The sequence below is a fragment of the Dermochelys coriacea genome, chromosome 21, assembly GCF_009764565.3.
Source record: "Dermochelys coriacea isolate rDerCor1 chromosome 21, rDerCor1.pri.v4, whole genome shotgun sequence".
NCBI lineage: Eukaryota > Metazoa > Chordata > Testudines > Dermochelyidae > Dermochelys > Dermochelys coriacea.
Window position 1 is genome coordinate 14,211,932 of NC_050088.1, and position 18,176 is coordinate 14,230,107.

At 37.5% G+C, this 18,176-nt stretch overlaps 1 protein-coding gene across 6 annotated transcripts in view; it reads right to left on the bottom strand.

Moving 5' to 3' along the window:
• The window catches only part of CEPT1 (choline/ethanolamine phosphotransferase 1), a 48,354-nt gene that overhangs the window by 19,757 nt on the left and 10,421 nt on the right, over window positions 1–18,176 (bottom strand). For all 6 annotated transcript variants that reach the window (XR_006276576.1, XM_038379715.2, XM_043500693.1 and 3 more), the window contains exon 4: window positions 17,944–18,085. Coding sequence is in view for 5 of the 6 variants with exons in the window: in XM_038379715.2 (XP_038235643.1) it covers window positions 17,944–18,085 (142 nt within the window). In the remaining variant the exon portion in view is untranslated. The remainder of the gene's footprint in view (window positions 1–17,943; window positions 18,086–18,176) is intronic.

Genomic DNA, 18,176 nt, shown 5'->3' on the forward strand with positions numbered 1-18,176 from the left:
AAAAAGCTGTACTGTTAAGAACAATACTGCACTGGCCTCTGGGGAAGACTGACTACATTCATGATTCTTAAGCTGTTTTTACAAACACTTCACTGGGAGTTACCAATATTTCTATGCAATATTAGCTTTAATTTTAAATATATATATTTTTGGCCTGTCTTCCAAACATAAGCTGTTTTTTAGTTATTAGATTAATGAACTATAAATTACATTGGGTAATATGCAATTCATGGCATTTTTAGTAAGCAATATTTAGAAGTACAATTTATATTTTTAATTCAAAGAAACAGAAGTTTATATGCACCATTCATAAATGTCATAAAAAGCACAACACACATCAAATTTATTGCATTACAACCTATGGAAATCTTTTGGCTTAAATACACAAACACCACAAAGATGAGAAAAGAGAGAAAAAAGGATGTGGGATTTGGAACTTCACGTCACAAGTGAAAAGAGAACCTTTGGACCCAGAAGGTCTTTTCTACCTCCACCTTATATAAAAATCAGACTATCGTTCAGACAGACAGATGATCTGCTCCAGTCCAGAGTGCCTGACCCTAGGGATGGGAACCACAGAGCAGGAGAGGTAGGCCTAGCAGAAAAAAGGAGGCCCAACACATTTCAGGGGCTGATTCTAGTTTTTCCTTTTGCCTTTCTTGTGCTATTTTCTTATTTCGTTAAATGTATCAATAAAAACAAAATTGAAAAAAGAAAGCTAACAGTACAAATACCAAAGCCAAAGTAAGAGGGCTCTGCAGAAAGCTTCTTGATTGGGATATTTTCAGCACCCCAATCATTTTGGACCAGTCTTCTACAAGACTGACAGTTCTTTTGTCTGGTGCTTCCTGATTTAGTGGAGTCATATCAGCTCAGCAGAAATAGTTTTTCACAGGATAAGGAAAAGGAAAAATGCACAAACAGCGGATCCCTGATAAATATGAAGTGAAAACAAATTTTTTTTTTCTTGTGTGTGATTAGCCCAAGACAAAACCCAAAACCACAATGGTTTTCTATAACTGGGCCAGGTCCTCATCTTATGTAAGTCAGCTTAGTTCCATTAAAGACAACTTATTCAACTAGTACAGTGTACTTCTTTTCACACAGGCACTCAAATTTTAAATTACCCAGAATAAACAGGAGAACCACACTTAAATTTTTAGGCCCTCAAGAAACAAAGGCCAACTATCTGCTTGCCATTCTTTAATAATATTTATACTGCAGTAACGCCCAGAGGCCCCAAAGAAGGTCAGGCCTGCATCATGCGAGGCAGTGTATAAACACAGACCCTTCCTTGAACAGCTTACAATCCAAGACAGACAAACCATAACAGAATCACAGAATTAGTTAGAGAGATGGAAGAGATCCTTTAAATCATCCACTCCACCTCCCTGCCAATGAAGAAGATACACTTCAGGTGTGTGAAGCCTTCTTTTAATATTGTTGGAAAGAAAGAAAGACAGAAAGGACAGAAATACTGGATTTGTAGCAAATGGACATTGCAAGAGGACAACAGAAAAAAGTAATTCTGCACTAACTTAAGGAACTTAGCTGTGACTAACTAAACAAAGAGCATCTACTATTGTAGCTGCTGAAATTTATTCATGTTAGTCCTGAACTCATAAATTCAATGCTTATTTACAATCACAGCTTAATTACAGCTGAACTATTGAATTAAATATAAGTCACCTCCCCTACTTCACCCTTCCAGTCAATAGAGGTACAGAACTAACTAAAGAATGTTCAACAATAGCTATTCTTAAACCTATTTAAGAATTCTAGTAGCTCCAAACCACAACCATTTGGATCTTCCAGTTTCATTAGTTGCAAAATGTAGGAACTCTCCCTGCTGCAACATTTCTATTGTCTAATCTGTTCATCAATATTTGTTTACAAGTAAGAACTTTTTCCCAACTGAATACAAAAACTGTGCTCATACAATATTATGATGAGATCTTCCACCCACAAAGTCAGGAAATCCAAATGTAAGGCTCTCTAACTGTACTTTGTATTACTCTAGGTGGTGTTACTTAAAAGGTCCAGTGTGATTCTGTAGGAAGAGTTTATAAAGTGTCAGATCTATGACAAAGATTAATAGCATTTTTTTTAAAAAAAAAGTGTTTTAACTTATTTGCGTATCCCTATATTAACACACAGTCTTAGAAATAAACAAAACACACTAGAAGTAATACTAAATTCCCAGAGAAAAAATGCATTATTAAACTGAAAATTGCTAGTGAGGAAAATATTTTAAAAAGAGTATTTCAGTTAAATGAACAAACACGAGAAAGCAAGGAAATTCTGTTATGATAAAAAAAATTTTCATTGTTCATCCTCTGCCTAAACTCACTAAACTACCATATGACTATACAATAGGCAACCCAACACTGGCAGTGAGCCAATACCTGCATGACAGCGTACTGTATTGCATTTACCAAAGCAATGTGCCTGAGCACAGACAATACACCAATTCACTCTTCACTTACAAAACCATCTCTCTCGTCTCACTCTTCATATATCACCAAGTCTTCATACCATCTTCCCTCATGACAGCTGCTTGAAATTTAACTACCATTTACAGAGGAGAGATGGGGGCAACGGGAACGTAGGGTCACATGCTTCCCCCCCCATGATTTCTGCCAGGATTGATATGCCCTGCCCTGAACCCTGCTGCATACCATCAGAACCTTTAATTTGTGCCCCCCACTATCAAGTTGCATGTCATCTCTGACCATTTAAACATATTATCTACAGAAGTCAAATTCCCTACAGCTTCAACCACCTAAGCCCCGTATGCATTTGGGTTCCCCTAGGTAAGTCTGCCACATAAATAATAGGGAAACATTGCAGTTGCAGACTTCAAGTCTACAAGCAAACTGCCAAAGTATAGGGGGGTTAAGATATCTCCAGCCTCAGGGGCTTGTGGCCAAACTAACAAGGGATAAAATGATCAAGTGAACAGGGAGAAGAGCAGCCTGTGGAAATGAGGTGGTTTGAACGTTCTTAACTCTGCATTTTTAGAATTTTCAACTTTTTTTTATTTTAAACTTGACTAATTGCCTAGCATTCCATTTTTCAGAGTAGCAGCCGTGTTAGTCTGTATTCGCAAAAAGAAAAGGAGTACCGGTGGCACCTTAGAGACTAACAAATTTATTAGAGCATAAGCTTTCGTGAGCTACAGCTCACTTGAAGTGAGCTGTAGCTCACGAAAGCTTATGCTCTAATAAATTTGTTAGTCTCTAAGGTGCCACCGGTACTCCTTTTCTTTTAGCATTCCATTGTTTGTTAAAAATGTCAATGCTCTTTGAAGTATTTTCCCTCCCAGTTATTGATTGTTACTTGCACATTTAGCTCTAAGTTTCTCTCTCTAGAAAGTTGCTTAGGTGTTTCTTTTTTTTAATTTAATCAAGAATAAACCAATAGTCCCCCTTGTCATATGGAAGAATATATTCCATTAAATTAGATTATACCCGTCTTCATTAGCCTTCTTTGGATTCCTGATTGCTAGATTTGCCCCCAAATTACCTCAAAACTACACTTGCACATTTCATACCTTTCATCCCAGCTGATTCAGAGCTGGACTACGAAGTCTTCACTCCTAGGCCAGCGCACTCCTTAACTTACTTTAATGCAGTTGGTTTTGCTAATAGCATATGGAGTCCCTGTGTAGCTTAGAAACTCTCCATGACATGAGTCCATTCATTCATGTGTGCGTGATGGAATTGTGTGTTTCAGAAATGATGTTGGGGACATTGTGTGTATGTTTGGGATGGAAGGCTGGAAAGGCGTCTTTAACCCAGTCCAAGTTCATATTGCGGTTTCTAAACTTCCCCAGAGTTTACATGGAGGTTAGAAGTCCAGAGAAATTTATATAAAGCTAAGGACGTCTTTCAAATCCTTTCAGGGTTTAGGACCTCCAAAACAAATCATTTCCTCAGTTCACCTTTGAACTGAAGAAAATTCACCTTCCAAGAGACAAGTGTGAGAATTTTCAGCCTTGAGTCATGCTTTAAGTAATGAGAACAGGGGCTTTTACAGAAAATGCCTTCTCTTCAAGTGTAACTATAATGCCGTTACCAGGATGCACTAATATCTTGATTAAACTTTTCCTTCCTTTGCTTGCTGTACTACCATTTCCTGAGTAATTTTTTTTTCAATCGTTCATATATTGTCAACAAGAAGGTATTTAAAACTCATAATATCTAACCATGCTCAGAGCAGGTCTAATTGACATGTTGCTTAAAATGCCATAGGCAACCAGTAGCCCAGCTACAATAACGGCTCCCAACGTTAACACAACTGGAGCTGAACCAGAGCGGGAATTTTTGAAAAAAGTCCCCTATTGTAGAAAGATCTTGTGCCACAAAACTAAAATGATAAACACAGGAGTATAATACCAGTTTCCATTTATGCAGCATGCTACCGCACAATAAATTTAATTGGACCAAAAAAACAAAAAAAACAACCTCTTAGGGTAGAAGTTCTAGAACGTTTATGTTGTTTTAATGAAATCTGTTGTGTTTTTAAGTTGAGACAAAAGTTATCCTTGTATTCCTGGAATGTTTCAAGGCAAAATTCCTCTATAGCTATTAGCTAGGATGAGCAGGGATGCAAAAACCATGCTCTGAAGTGTCCTTAGCCTCCGTTTGCCAGAACCTGGGAGTGGACAACAGGGGATGGATCACTCAATGATTGCCTGCTCTGTTCATTCCCTCTGAAGCACCTGGCACTGGCCACTGTCGGAAAACAGGATACTGGGCTAGATAGACCATTGGTCTGACCCAGTATGGCCATTCTTATGTTCTCACAAGCCGAAAAGGTGGTGGAAATTCTCTCTCTCTCTCTCTCTCTCTCTTCCTCTTCAAGCTTCTACTAAAATGAATGATTACAGCACCTATAAAACATTGTTTGGTCAATACTGGCCATTTTAATATGTATTTTAATAAAAAAATCTAAAGTTGCTCACTGAAATTTGCCATTTTGCTCCATAAAAATGATACCTTTCATTAAAGATTCATAGATTTTAAGGCCAGAAGACCATGATCATCATGTAGTTGGACATCCTGTATACCACCAGTTAAGGAAACTCACCCAGTAATCTCTCCACCAAGCCCATCACTTCTGTTTGAGTTACAGCAGATCTTTTAGAAAGATATTCACTCTTGTTAAAGCCTTCAAGTGATGGAGAACCACATCCCCAGGTAAGTTATTCTAATGGTTAATTACCTTCACTGTGAAAAATGTGAGCCTTATTTCTAGTCTGAATTTGTCTAGCTTCAGCTTTTTTGTTACTAGCTCCCAAATTTCTGGGATTGCAAAATTTCCTTGCTACTTTCTCCACTTTTTAGAATTAAATAATTATCTCATAAAGTCTAAGACCCTGCCTTTATACAAGTGTCTTTTCTAACAAATAATGCAGCAGTTGAAAATTTCCCATTATCACACTTTGTCAGTAACGATATAGCTGACACCTGCTTTATTAAGTAGCTCCTCTTCCCTTGTTAGCCAGTCTGGAAAATACTCCCTCCTCCACCACACCCTTTTTTTCTAACATTTGTTTTAACACGCATTTATGGTCTATTGCTGTTTGAGTGCACCCTCCTATTATGTGATGCAAAGTAAATCAAAATTCTTTTCATGGATGTGAAACTCTTGCTTTTCCAGCCTATTACCCATTCTCCCAGCATTTGCACAGACCCATAGCACAAATGTTATGCTCCTGTCCCTTTTTAAACATTGCTTTAATAGCTAGCGATTCCCATTTCCCTTCATTAAATAGGCCAGAGACCCAATGAGGTCACTGCCTTCCTACTTTCTCTTTCTTTTCGGGACACACTCAGAAACTCCCTCTTTGCAGTTTCTTTTCAACGACCATATATCTATTCAGGGGACATCATCATAGGGCCTAATCACATCAGCCACAATATCAGAGGCTCGTTCTCCTGCACATCTACCAATGTGATATATGCCATCATGTGCCAGCAATGCCCTTCTGCCATGTACACTGGTCAAACTGGACAGTCTCTACGTAAAAGAATAAATGGACACAAATCAGACGTCAAGAATTATAACATTCAAAAGCCAGTTGGAAAACATTTCAATCTCTCTGGTCACTCGATTATAGACCTAAAAGTGGCAATTCTTCAACAAAAAAAAAAAAAAAAAACTTCAAAAACAGACTAACAAGAGACTGCTGAATTGGAATTAATTTGCAAACTGGATACAATTAATTTAGGCTTGAATAGAGACTGGGAGTGGATGGGTCATTACACAAAGTAAAACTATTTCCCCATGTTTATCCCCACCCCCCACTGTTCCTCAGACGTTCTTTTCAACTGCTGGAAATGGCCCACCTTGATTATCACTACAAAAGGTTCCTCTCTCTCCCCCCCACCGCCCTCCTGCTGGTAATAGCTCATCTTAAGTGATCATTCTGGTTACAGCGTGTATGGTAACACCCATTGTTTCATGTTCTCTATGTATATAAATCTCCCCACAATATTTTCCACTGAATGCATCCGATGAAGTGAGCTGTAGCTCACGAAAGCTTATGCTCAAATAAATGTGTTAGTCTCTAAGGTGCCACAAGTCCTCCTTTTCTTTTGTGAATACAGACTAACACGGCTGCTACTCTGAAACCTGCCATGTTTCACGTAGCACTGAAACTATTTGTAGTCAGTTCATGTTCAACCATAGGCATCTATCTGTTCATCTACGTTTACACATCAAACTTGTCACTATGTTACTTGAGAGCTTATCTGGAATCTCAGTTACAGCAAACATGACAAATGAAAAGTCACATAAAATGTGAAGACTGAAATGGCAACAGCTTTGTGCTGGTAGCCATTTTAGCTATCGAGTGCAGTGCATTCTTGAAAGGAGGAAAGAGGAAGAGGATTTCCCACATTTCCCAGGGTACATCTGTGACTCTCCCACTGGCACAACTCCCCCATCTCACAGGCATCCTTGCTTGGGGAAGTGACCACCACCTGCTCTCCTTCTCCCAAACACTGGATTTCCCATTTCCACTGGCTCTCTCCTGTCACCTCTTCCCAATGCAAAGAATCTTGTCTGCTGGCAGAGCTGTCTCCCTGATTCAGACACTGCTTACCTCTACTCACTTGTCCCATCTTCTAGCTGGTGCCCTAATCACTCCCTCCTGCCAGGCAGACAGCCTCCCTCTCACTACTACTCATACTTGGATTTTGTAAATACTAAAGCAAACAGTTTCCTAGTCAATGAAATGCTAGATTGGTCACATCCCTAATCAGCCCTTCATTTTAGATTGGAAAACCCCTCAAAATAGTGCAAAGCTCTGATGTAATGTCCTTCAAGAGCAAAACTAACAAAGAGGAAGGGTTCAAAGAAAGGGGGAAAAAAAAACTGATGCAGGATCTTGAGAGATGAGGGAACTCAATTTGTTTAGTTTTCATAAAAGTAAAGAGGAAATTAACTCTATACAGACTGGAAGGGCACAAGTACAGAAGAGGGGAAGGAAGTGTTTGACTGGATCCCAAGGGAAAACAAGCTAAAGATGAACAAGGATACACTTAGATTAAGTATTAAGAAAAGTATTTTGAAAAAAAGGTCAGACAGTGAAACTGCTAATGATGAAGTTATGGTATAGTCACTGAACTTCTTGAAGGAAAAAAAGTGATACATAGCCTTTCCTGAGCTTGAAGCAAGGGTTTGTCCTAGATGGACAAGATATAATCTTTATAACCTTATCTGGCATATGATTCTATTAACCACCCAAACAATTCTATTTTCTGGGGGGAAGGCATTTAACAACAAGAACTTTCAAAAGGCAGCTCCAACCAAATTAATCCAGACCCTTGTGTAAAGAGGTGCTTTCACCATTATGGCTATCTTTATATGCAAAGATGAAGCCAGCACTATAAGTTTTAAATAACCAATTGGGGGGAGGGGGACTTTGTTTAAAAAGAAAGTTATCTGTGGTTTTAAGTAAACAGTGAAACACACTCTCAAAACCTCATTTCCAATCAAAGTGGATTTTTTTTTTTTTTTTTTTTTTTACTGCCCCTTCATACACTACAGATATTTTGTCTTTTAATAAAGCAGCTGTCTGTGAAATATCATTAGAAAGACACTTCTCATTTTCCAAGTTACTCTGTGCATGACAAAGACGGTACCTCTACAGGATCTATGCCATTTGATCATTGGGTAGTATTTATTCTAGCTGTTACCGTATAGTTCCAGAACCAGGGCCCCACCATTCCTGTGAAAAGCTCGAGTACTAGAATACAAAGCAGGGACTCTGTAACATCAAATCTATGTGTGAGGGAAAGAAACATTTCAAAATACTGAGAGCTTCATCGAAGTAGCCCCATTAGAACAGATTTTCAATAACTGCTAAAGTGTATCAAATATGTACTTTTAATCTTTAAAAGATTACAATAGTTACAGCTAAGATTTTTGGAGGTTTGGGGGTGGGAGTTTAGCTTTAATAATCGTGAAAAATGATGGCTTGGAAGCCCCAAAGACTAAACACCACTTAGCACTTATATAGTACTTTACATGTTCAAAGCACTGTATGGATTTTACCTAATTAGTCCTCGACTCCCCTCTGAATCAGATGGGCAAATACTATAATCTCCACTTTATGGAAGGGAACACCCAAGACTTATCTATACAAACATTTAGTTTTCAGCACGCTGGGCTGTGAATCTACCCCGCACTAGTCTGTCCACGTGGACACTGCTGAGGCACATTAACAGTCCATTATGCTTATGTTCAAATAAATGTGTTAGTCTCTAAGGTGCCACAAGTCCTCCTTTTCTTCTTCCAGTCCATTAATGCACTTTGATCTAGTCCCATTGCAAAGAGGACTAGATCACAACGCATTAATAAAGTGTTAATGTGCATGACCCGCATCCACATGGACAGTTAGTGTGTGGCAGACTAGTGTGGGGTAGATTCACACCCCCTCTTGCTGCAAACTAAAAGTTTGTGTGGACAAGCCTTGAGAAACAAAGCTAACGTGGCTTGCTCAAAGCCACACAGAAAGTTAGGGACACAATCAGAATTAGAAATCAGGACCGCTTGTATCTAACCCCATGCTCTTAATTCAGACAATGCTGAACTTTTATTAAACAGTCACATGCAATAGCACTGTAAGTTTTCCACTGAACAAATACGTGGGCAGTGGTAGTGCAAGCTTCCTCACAGCAGCCTGGCCAGCATGGCTAAATCGTCAGCTAGCTGCCTCTAGCGAGTAGGGAGGTCTGCCTCCATACTCATTCAAGTCCTTTGCTTCTTGCCAGAGATTGCCAACAAGTGTGCTAAATAGGAGACGGACACCTGTCCACTGGTACAGAACTGTTACCAGTGTGGTGATCTTTATTAAATATAAGTTTTATTTCTGTCAGAAAGAGTGGGAAAAGTAATAAACTGTGGCCTAGTGAAGCAGAGAGATAGCAAGAGGAGCTGAACATATTCCCCACAGAGGCGCATTTAGAGAATACAGTACCTGTAATAAAACTAAAAGCTATTTTTAGGTAAGGCTGAACAATTAAAAATAGAATCATAAAGCCAAAGAACTTCAAAAATTAAAAGGTCCAGTAGTAACAGACCCACAATATTTTACATCAGCAGTTCACAAATTGAGATGCATGTAACGGTGGTATGCAAGTTGCAAGTTTAAAATTTAAATTAAGTATAGTATCAGATTAAGAATCTACTGTAACTGCATTGATTGAACTTATGAATATGGTGCACTAGATGCTTTTCAATTTTAGAGGTGGTACACCAGGTTTCAGTCTGAAAACTGCTATTTTATGATGTATGTATAATGAGAAACAGTAAATATATTGCCACAGTTAAGGAAAGTAGGAAGAGAAAATTACATGTTACTCTTGGAACTGACTCTATGCAACCTTACCATCACATTTTTATTCAAATATGGTTTAAACTGTAACTTTACTTAGAGAGATTTCACTGGACCACTCGCCTAATTAAAGTTAAGCACGTACCTATGAAGTTGCAGTACGAGGGCCTAATTTCTTATGCTTTGTGTTTAGTTTTTAACTAAAAAGAGATAGGCATTTGAAGCTAAGATCTGGTGGTTTTCCTAGCGAGGGCTGGAAGCATCTTGAACCAAAACCAGTACAGCTGACTAGCCCTACATGCATGTGCAGTATATGCCTGTACAAAGTTTTCACTGTATACGTTTACTATGCAGTTTTTTTTAAATGATCCTATTTTTTGCTAAAAACAAAACCAATTTTATTTCAAGTCAAGAAAAGACACTGCTCCTCCACGAAGATTATGTCCCCACCAAGTTTCAAAATCTGGCCCTTTTTGCTGTAGTTGTGGTCAAAAGAATGGTTCATTTTTCCTATTCCCACAGCAGAGAAACAGTAATTTTATTTACACTTCATAACTGAGGGGATTTAGCTCAAACTTTTAAAAGGTTCACCTTCCAAGAGAACCAAGCAAGTGTGAATGTTTTGGAAAGCTATAAGCACCAGAAAACAGTTTCAGAACAGTTTCCACTGTAATCCATTTCTCACCCATCTGCAAGTACACACACTAGATTACTGAGTATGAGCACCGAGTTGTGGATTTGGGCATAAATGACAAGAGACTGCTTTGCTACTTGAATCTCTGCACTAAAAAGAAAAATGCACAAGAACCCAACATCACTGAAAGGCAAAAAGAAAAGGCTATTAAGTCTAATGTGCAAGGAATGTGACTGTTGAATTTAAAGTGTCATTTCAGGTCATTCTAATCTAACATTTTCATATAAATGAATGTAAGGAGATGTGTGCATGGAATGAGTACAGCAGTACTGTAGAGAACTAAAGATAATTAACAGGGCTGTCAAGCGATTAAAAAAATTAATCGCGATTAACTGCGCTGTTAATAGAATACCATTTATTTAAATATTTTTGAATATTTTCTACATTCAAATATATTGATTTCAAAACAGAATATAAAGTGTACAGTGCTTACTTTATTTTTGATTACAAGTATTTATACTGTAAAAAATAGTATTTTTCAATTAACCTAATACAAATACTGTAGTGCACCTCCACCATGAAAATTGAACTCAGATGTAGACTTGTTAAAAAAACAACCTACATTAAAAACAAAAACAAACAAAGTGAAATTTTAGAGCTTGCCAGTCCACTCAGTCCTACTTCTTCAACCAATTGCTCAAACAAGTTTGTTTACATTTGCAGGAGATAACGCTGCCCGCTTCTCATGTACGGCACCTGAAAATGAGAACAGGCATTCTCATGGCACTGTTGTAGTCAGTGTCACAAGATAGTTACGTGCCAGATGCGCTAATGATTCATATGTCCATTCATGCTTCAACCACCATTCCAGGGGACATGCGTCCATAATAATGACTGGTTCTGCTCGATAACTATCCAAAGCAGTGTGGACTGACAAGTTCATTTTCATTATCTGAGTCAGATGCCACCAATAGAAGATTTATTTTCTTTTTTGGTAGTTTGGGTTCTGTAGTTTGCACATGGGAATGTTGCTCTTTTAAGACTTCTGAAAGCATGCGCCACACCTTGTCCCTCTCAGATTTTGAAAGGCACTTCAGATTCTTAAACTTGGGCCGAGTGCTGTAGCTATCTTTAGAAATCTCACATTGGTACTTTCTTTTCATTTTGTGAAATCTGCAGTGAAAGTGTTCTTAAAATGAAGATGATGTGCTGGGTCATCATCAGAGACTGCTGTCACATGAAAGATATGGCAGTATCCAGGTAAAACATTGTCAGAGACGTACAATTCTCCCCCAAGGAGTTCAGACACAAATTTAAATAATGCTTAAAAAAAAAACCACATCACACAAGCGTCATCAACGTGGAAGCGTGTTCTCTGGAATGGTAGCTGAAGCATGAAGGGGCATATGAATATTTAGCATAGCTGGCATGTAAATGCCATGCAAATGCCTGTTCTCACTTTCTGGTAACACTGTAAATAAGAAGAGGGCAGCATTATTCCTGTAAATGTAAACAAACTTGTTTATCTTAGCAAGTGGCTGAACAAGGAGGAGGACTGAGTGGACTTGTAGGCTCTGAAGTTTTACATTTTTTGTTACATAACTGCACTCAAAAATAAAACAAAGTCTACATTTGTAAGTTGGACTTTCACAAAGATTGCACTACAGTACATGTATGAGGTGAACTGAAAAATATTTCTTGTTTAAATCTTTGCACCGTAAAAATGATCAAAAATATACACTTTGATTTTCAATTACAACACAGAATACTATATACGAAAATGCAGAAAAACATGCAAAATATTTAATTTCAATTGGTATTCTATTAACAATGCATTTAATTTTTGATTTAACTGATTAATCCACAGCCCTAATAATTAACTTAAATAGTGCTAAATGCATCTTTCTTCATTTAAAAATGTACAGCCAGTATTTCCCCTTCTTTTGTACTGTATTTTGGAAGACATGTGCAGCAAAAGGAAATCCATGTCAATTAAGACTGTTTACAAATTTTGCACTGTAATTTTATATATGTGTGTACCTAAGGTTGTGAAATCTTCCTTTATAATTAGAGTTATCTTGTGAAAACTTCTTGTAGGATACTTGGGTAGAAAAGTTGACAAAACATTATAGAAAGAAAAGAGGGCCTCGAAAGTTGCAAATGTAATGTTTTTTTAAACCAAAATTCGTTTTGAAAACATTAAGTAGGACCATTCTTGAAAAAACAAAAATGTTTTGGACCTCCATTATTTTGTGTAATTCAGTCATTATACCACAATAAAGGTTGTTTTGGTTTTTTTGAATTCATACATACTGTGGCAAGCTTTAATTTCCCGTTATTTTAAGGTCTAAATGTCAAACAGTAAAAGACAAGTTAGCCCCCAAAATAAAGTATCTCCAGCTAGAAAGATCCTTTAGGGAACTTTTGTTTTTACTTATATACACATCCTGCCAGTAACTGCTGTAGTAGTCTATGAAACATTCAAAAATGAAAATAAATGGGGAAAAATAAGTATTTTACAAAAATGGTTTGAGAGACTTATTGAAAAATAAAAAGGCAATATAACAATTGTAATACAATAAAATATCTGTAACCTGCATTTTAATGGGTTAAACCTAACATTTCTTTCCCCCCCTTCTAACAGTTAAGAGGAAGGTGAAGAAAACATTAAGAAAAGCTAATATTTACTTACTTGTAATCTACCTCTTCACTGATCAGCAATTTTATAAATAACAATATTCTAATGGGGTCCTCAAAAGACAACATGCAATGCTAAGAACATTGTTAATCCCAGTGATTATGCTGGTGCACAGATATGCTGTCTAAATGCAGGTTTTTAATTAGAATGGCTAGGTTAGATAAAAACCCACAATTGGGAGCTAATATGGACTATATTTTAATACAACTTCTATTGTAACTGAACTTTAAATGGTGTTTGATCATTTTCTTTGGGAGAAAATTAAGCATTTTGGGGTATCTTCTCATTTCAGCTTGTGCTAACAAAATTATTATGGTTGGCCAGCAGCCATACACGAGGAGCACAGAAGAATTAAGGTATGGGCACAAAATACTTCCATTCAAGGAACTTGTTCTTACAGGTCTCTGTACCAATCTGAGGTTTGTAGGGCTTACTTTGCTTTCCTCAGTTCCTTGCCAGCAGGTACAAACTGAAGAAAAACTTCAATTAGACACTACTTTCCAGGACACCTTTGCTCAGTTTAGTATATTCCACAATCCTAGGTCTTGTACAAGCTGAAGATATCCTTGGTATTGTACGAGGCTGATGCACCATAAAGGGGAAGGGGAGGGAAAAAAAAAAAAAAAAAAAAAGCATAAAGCGGGTGCAACTTCACAATGAGAGAGTGCCCTGTTTTTCCTCCAGATTCCATAAACCAGCCTTCACATCCAGGCTGGATTCAAACAAATCTACTGTGCACCTGAATTTGCTGATCTCAGACAGTTCTTCAGAAACGTCAGTGTATACCAGGGTTGGGGCAAAGTCTGTTCTAAGCAGACATTAGTTGCTGCAGAGAGTCAGATCCCAAGATTTTGCTTTCTTCCCCAGATACTTCATCTATATTTCAACTCCTCTTTAAATGAAGCATTTCTGTCCAAATTTCCATGTATTCCTACTTTTGCGTGCACGCACACTTTACAGACAACGTAGCCAAGTACTTTTAGATTTAGAACTTTATTTCCGAGAGGCAATGTAGCAGGAACTATGGGTCACATTGCTCATGAGGGGTATGAAGCCTCGCTCAATAATAAAGGTTGTGAAAGGCACAGAATTAATATCAGTCTCACTTTCTGTGGTGACTATCTCATGGTCTCTTAGTACCCAGATAAAAACACCTTGCCAAAGGCACCACAAAGATGGAAAGCAGCAGGAGGAGGACAACAACGATCATCCTTTCTGTCTGTGTCCTGTCAGGAGGTTCAGCTGTGTGTAGCATGCTACAGAAAGATGCACACACAATACTAATAGAAGCCTGACCGACCTCCTGGAAGCTTTACTGAGAAAAAGCTAGATGGGAAGTAGCAATTGGTGACAACTTTTAACTCAGAAAAACTAAAAGACATATTCCTTGAGATAGCAAAAGGCACCTTCCTGACCTCAGGACAATCCTCTGCCAAAACTTCAAGTTCCTTTCTGCAAACCATGGAGTCGTTAGAATTCTTCAAGAAGTGGTCAAAATAGTTTTTATAATGTAAAGGATTAGACAACATAAATATAGGGGCTGCTGCCATTTAATGAATTCAAATCCTAAAACTGGTCCCAGGGGTACTCCACTCATATCACATTTTCAACATGTAGCATTTCCTTCTATGCACAGGGCATACTTCCTGATCTTAATGCCAATTTTTTAATTCTGTACAATGTCTTATCTCCTTTTCTGTTACTCTTCCATGGCCAAGAAGCTCTGATGTGGAAAGTTGTCAAATGCTTTTGAAAGATACGTACGTTTACTAAATCCACCTCGTGGCTTACAGCGGTAACACTTTCAGAAGATTCCAGCAGGTCAGATCTATGGCAGGGATAGTCTATTTTTTTGTCAAAGGCCAAATTTCTCAGTCAAGGTCCAGGCTCCAAAGAAAATAATTTCTGGTATTGTGGAGTCCATGACTGACTGCAATAGTGTGGATGTAGTCTCATCACAACCATTTTCAAAGTGCTCATCAACTCCTTGTTCTTTGATACTTTTCTGTATACAATCTACCATGGTATTGAGAGGCTATCACTCAAGTCTCTTACAGCATCACGGCTTCCACTGCCCTTCCTATGTACTGTCTGGGGGATTACTTTCAATCAGGAAGAATGCATCTAACAGGTCTGAGAGAATCTCCTTTTATTTTCTGCCCATCTTTCTAACTTCCGTAGCTCTGTTTATATCTTCATCAGTTTATAAGTCTCCACATTTTATTTCATCATCATTCTGTTTACTTCTTCTTTCACAGCTACTGTAACATCTTAATAATGTAACAGATCGCTGGGATATTTTGTAGCCTACCTTCCCCAACTCATCACACTCATTTACCATTACCTTTCATTTACAGCTGAATAGCCCATTTTCAATTTATGTAACCCTTGAATAGGAGCTCTGTATTTGAATAAAAATATCAAGTCAGATTTCTAGTGAATGCACTACACAGGTCCAGTTATATTGCCATTTCCCTTTGGGAACTAATTTTGTAGTTTGACAAATAAAATCATCAAATTTACTCTAAAGCTTCAGCTATACTTCTCATATTCAAATTTTAATTTCCAATTAAATCCAAAATATCCACTGACTTTGTTGGCTGTTAACATGTCAGGTAACAAAATAATTCTTTACTACCAAAGCCTCAACAAAAATAGCCTTTGTTACCATAGAATAGAAGTGCCAAGTCATCCCAAGGGGAAGCAGCAAATGAGAGCTACCAACATCTATTTGGAACGTATAGGTACCTATATCTGCAAGTCTCAGACAGTAGGCAGAATAAAGTCTTATAGTGCAAAGATTGGTAAAGAGAAAGCTTCAGAGACAAGCTAATATTTAGCACTGCTTATTGTCTTCTTTCCTAATATTCATTCTCACGTTTTTGTGGCAGACATTAATGAGAGTTTGTTGTAAGCCGATTAGCCGTATGACCATGGGACTGGTTAAAAGTACGAGTTCATTATACAAATGCGGATCTGATTCAACTATATTATGTGCTCAATATTACAAGTATGACATTTATTATGACCTTTTAGATGTATTATAAATATTGATTTATCAGAAAATACTGATAATTTTTCATTTTAACAGCGAGGTTCCTGTAGAATGAGATTTTGAAACATGGTATCTGTAAAATTAGAGACAAATTTTGGTGCATTGATCCCAGTGAAAGGAATCTTAAAATTAATATGTGTAAACTAGAATATTTACATGGCTACTTCTCTGACTGCACCTGGAAATCAAATAGTTTGAGATGTAAATATCATTTGCACCTTTAACATTTAAGCACATGCTTAGGCCTCTATAAAAATCAGGTTCTTTGGGATGGTCTCTGCAGGGTGCCGATTGTCCTCAAGTCCTTAAGTCCTCACTGACTTAAATGGGAGCTGAAGGTGCTTGGCCCGTCCCAGGGTACAGCTCTTATTGTGTTCTGAAAGAACAAGGACCCAAGACTTCTCCACATAAAATTATGGGCATAAGTCCAGGAACTGGGACCAAATTTTCATCTGTTACAACATGAATCTCAAAAGATGCCAATGAGGTTGCTAAAGTTGCTCTGGATTTATGTGATTGAGATTAGAGTCTGACCCTTGATTTTTATGGATCACTGAATACTGGCTATTTTGGTGTTTCCTATTGTTCTATCAGAAATCTATTCACTGAGCTAACCAAATGAGACTTATCAGGTAAGCTCAATGAATATTAAATTTCTCCTTAAAGGGCTATTTCAGCCAAAAGGTCCAGAACTTAATTTTAGTTTGATAAAATTTTACAATACCCAGAAACCTGTTGACTGACCATTTAATGAATCATGTTTGTAGCTTGCATGTACCTTAAAGCTGGAAAACACCACAAATTAGTAGAATATCAAAAGTGTCTAGAACTGTTCCAAAAATATGATTCTTCTTCAGCACAGAGGGCATCCTTCAATATGCTGCTTAGCCTCATTTGAAATATACTTAGCAGATGGACTTCATACATATGTAGATATTACCAGAAATATAAATATTGTATTTTGAGGACACTTTAGAGCCAATAGGATTACACAACAACCATTGATTAGGGACCTGATCTTGCATCAGAACTTAATATCCTTCTAGATGAAATCCTGCCACACCAGCCCCCCCCTTAAATCAATGGAAGTTTCGTAATTAATTTTAATAAGGTCAAAATTTCACTCCCAGAGTCAGACTTCTCACAAGCACTTGGGATCTGTTAATACACACCCCAATGCAGGGTGAGGGCTTCAGATTGTAGGAAAAAAATGTCAATTTATATTAATTTTCCACATCAAAAAAATCTCACCACATTCTATTAAGATTTAAGTAAATCTTATTTAAGATCAATGCTCAGGGAATAAACATGCACATCTTGCAAAAATCAACTGCTGTGCAAATGCTGTGGTTGATTTTTCCAGACACATAGTGATGACTGCATAACTGAAATCACGTTGCCATCTATCTGAATAGATATTTTTGTGTTTAATTTACATCAGGAGCTATTAGCAATTATTTCTAAGGGCAAAAGTTTTTCTCCTGATAACAAGAGGCTCAAAAATTTAGTGTTTTTTTTGTATGCAGTGGCTCCAATATATAGTAGTCATCACAGGTAATAAAAAAAAAAAAAGTGTGTGAATGTATGTATAAGTATCTGTACATACATACCCCACCTTTTACTAATCTAAGAATCTTAGTACAGGACATATATTGAACAGAAAACTGACTTCCACTGTTTACTGTTTTACTTTCAACTGAGTTACTTACATTCCAAAGCGCAAGGTTCCAGAGACGTATGTCTGCCAGTGTGCACAATAAAACATGAATGTCCCAGCAAAACAACAAAAGAACATCCAGTCAGGATTCGTCCCCAGCTGCACAGCAATACAAGTTCCCAAAATCACAAAGACTGCAGAAGAAATTAGACAAAAAACAAGCAAGCATGTACAAAGAAATCTTTACAAAACCATACAGGAGACAGAATTCTAGCAAAGGACCCA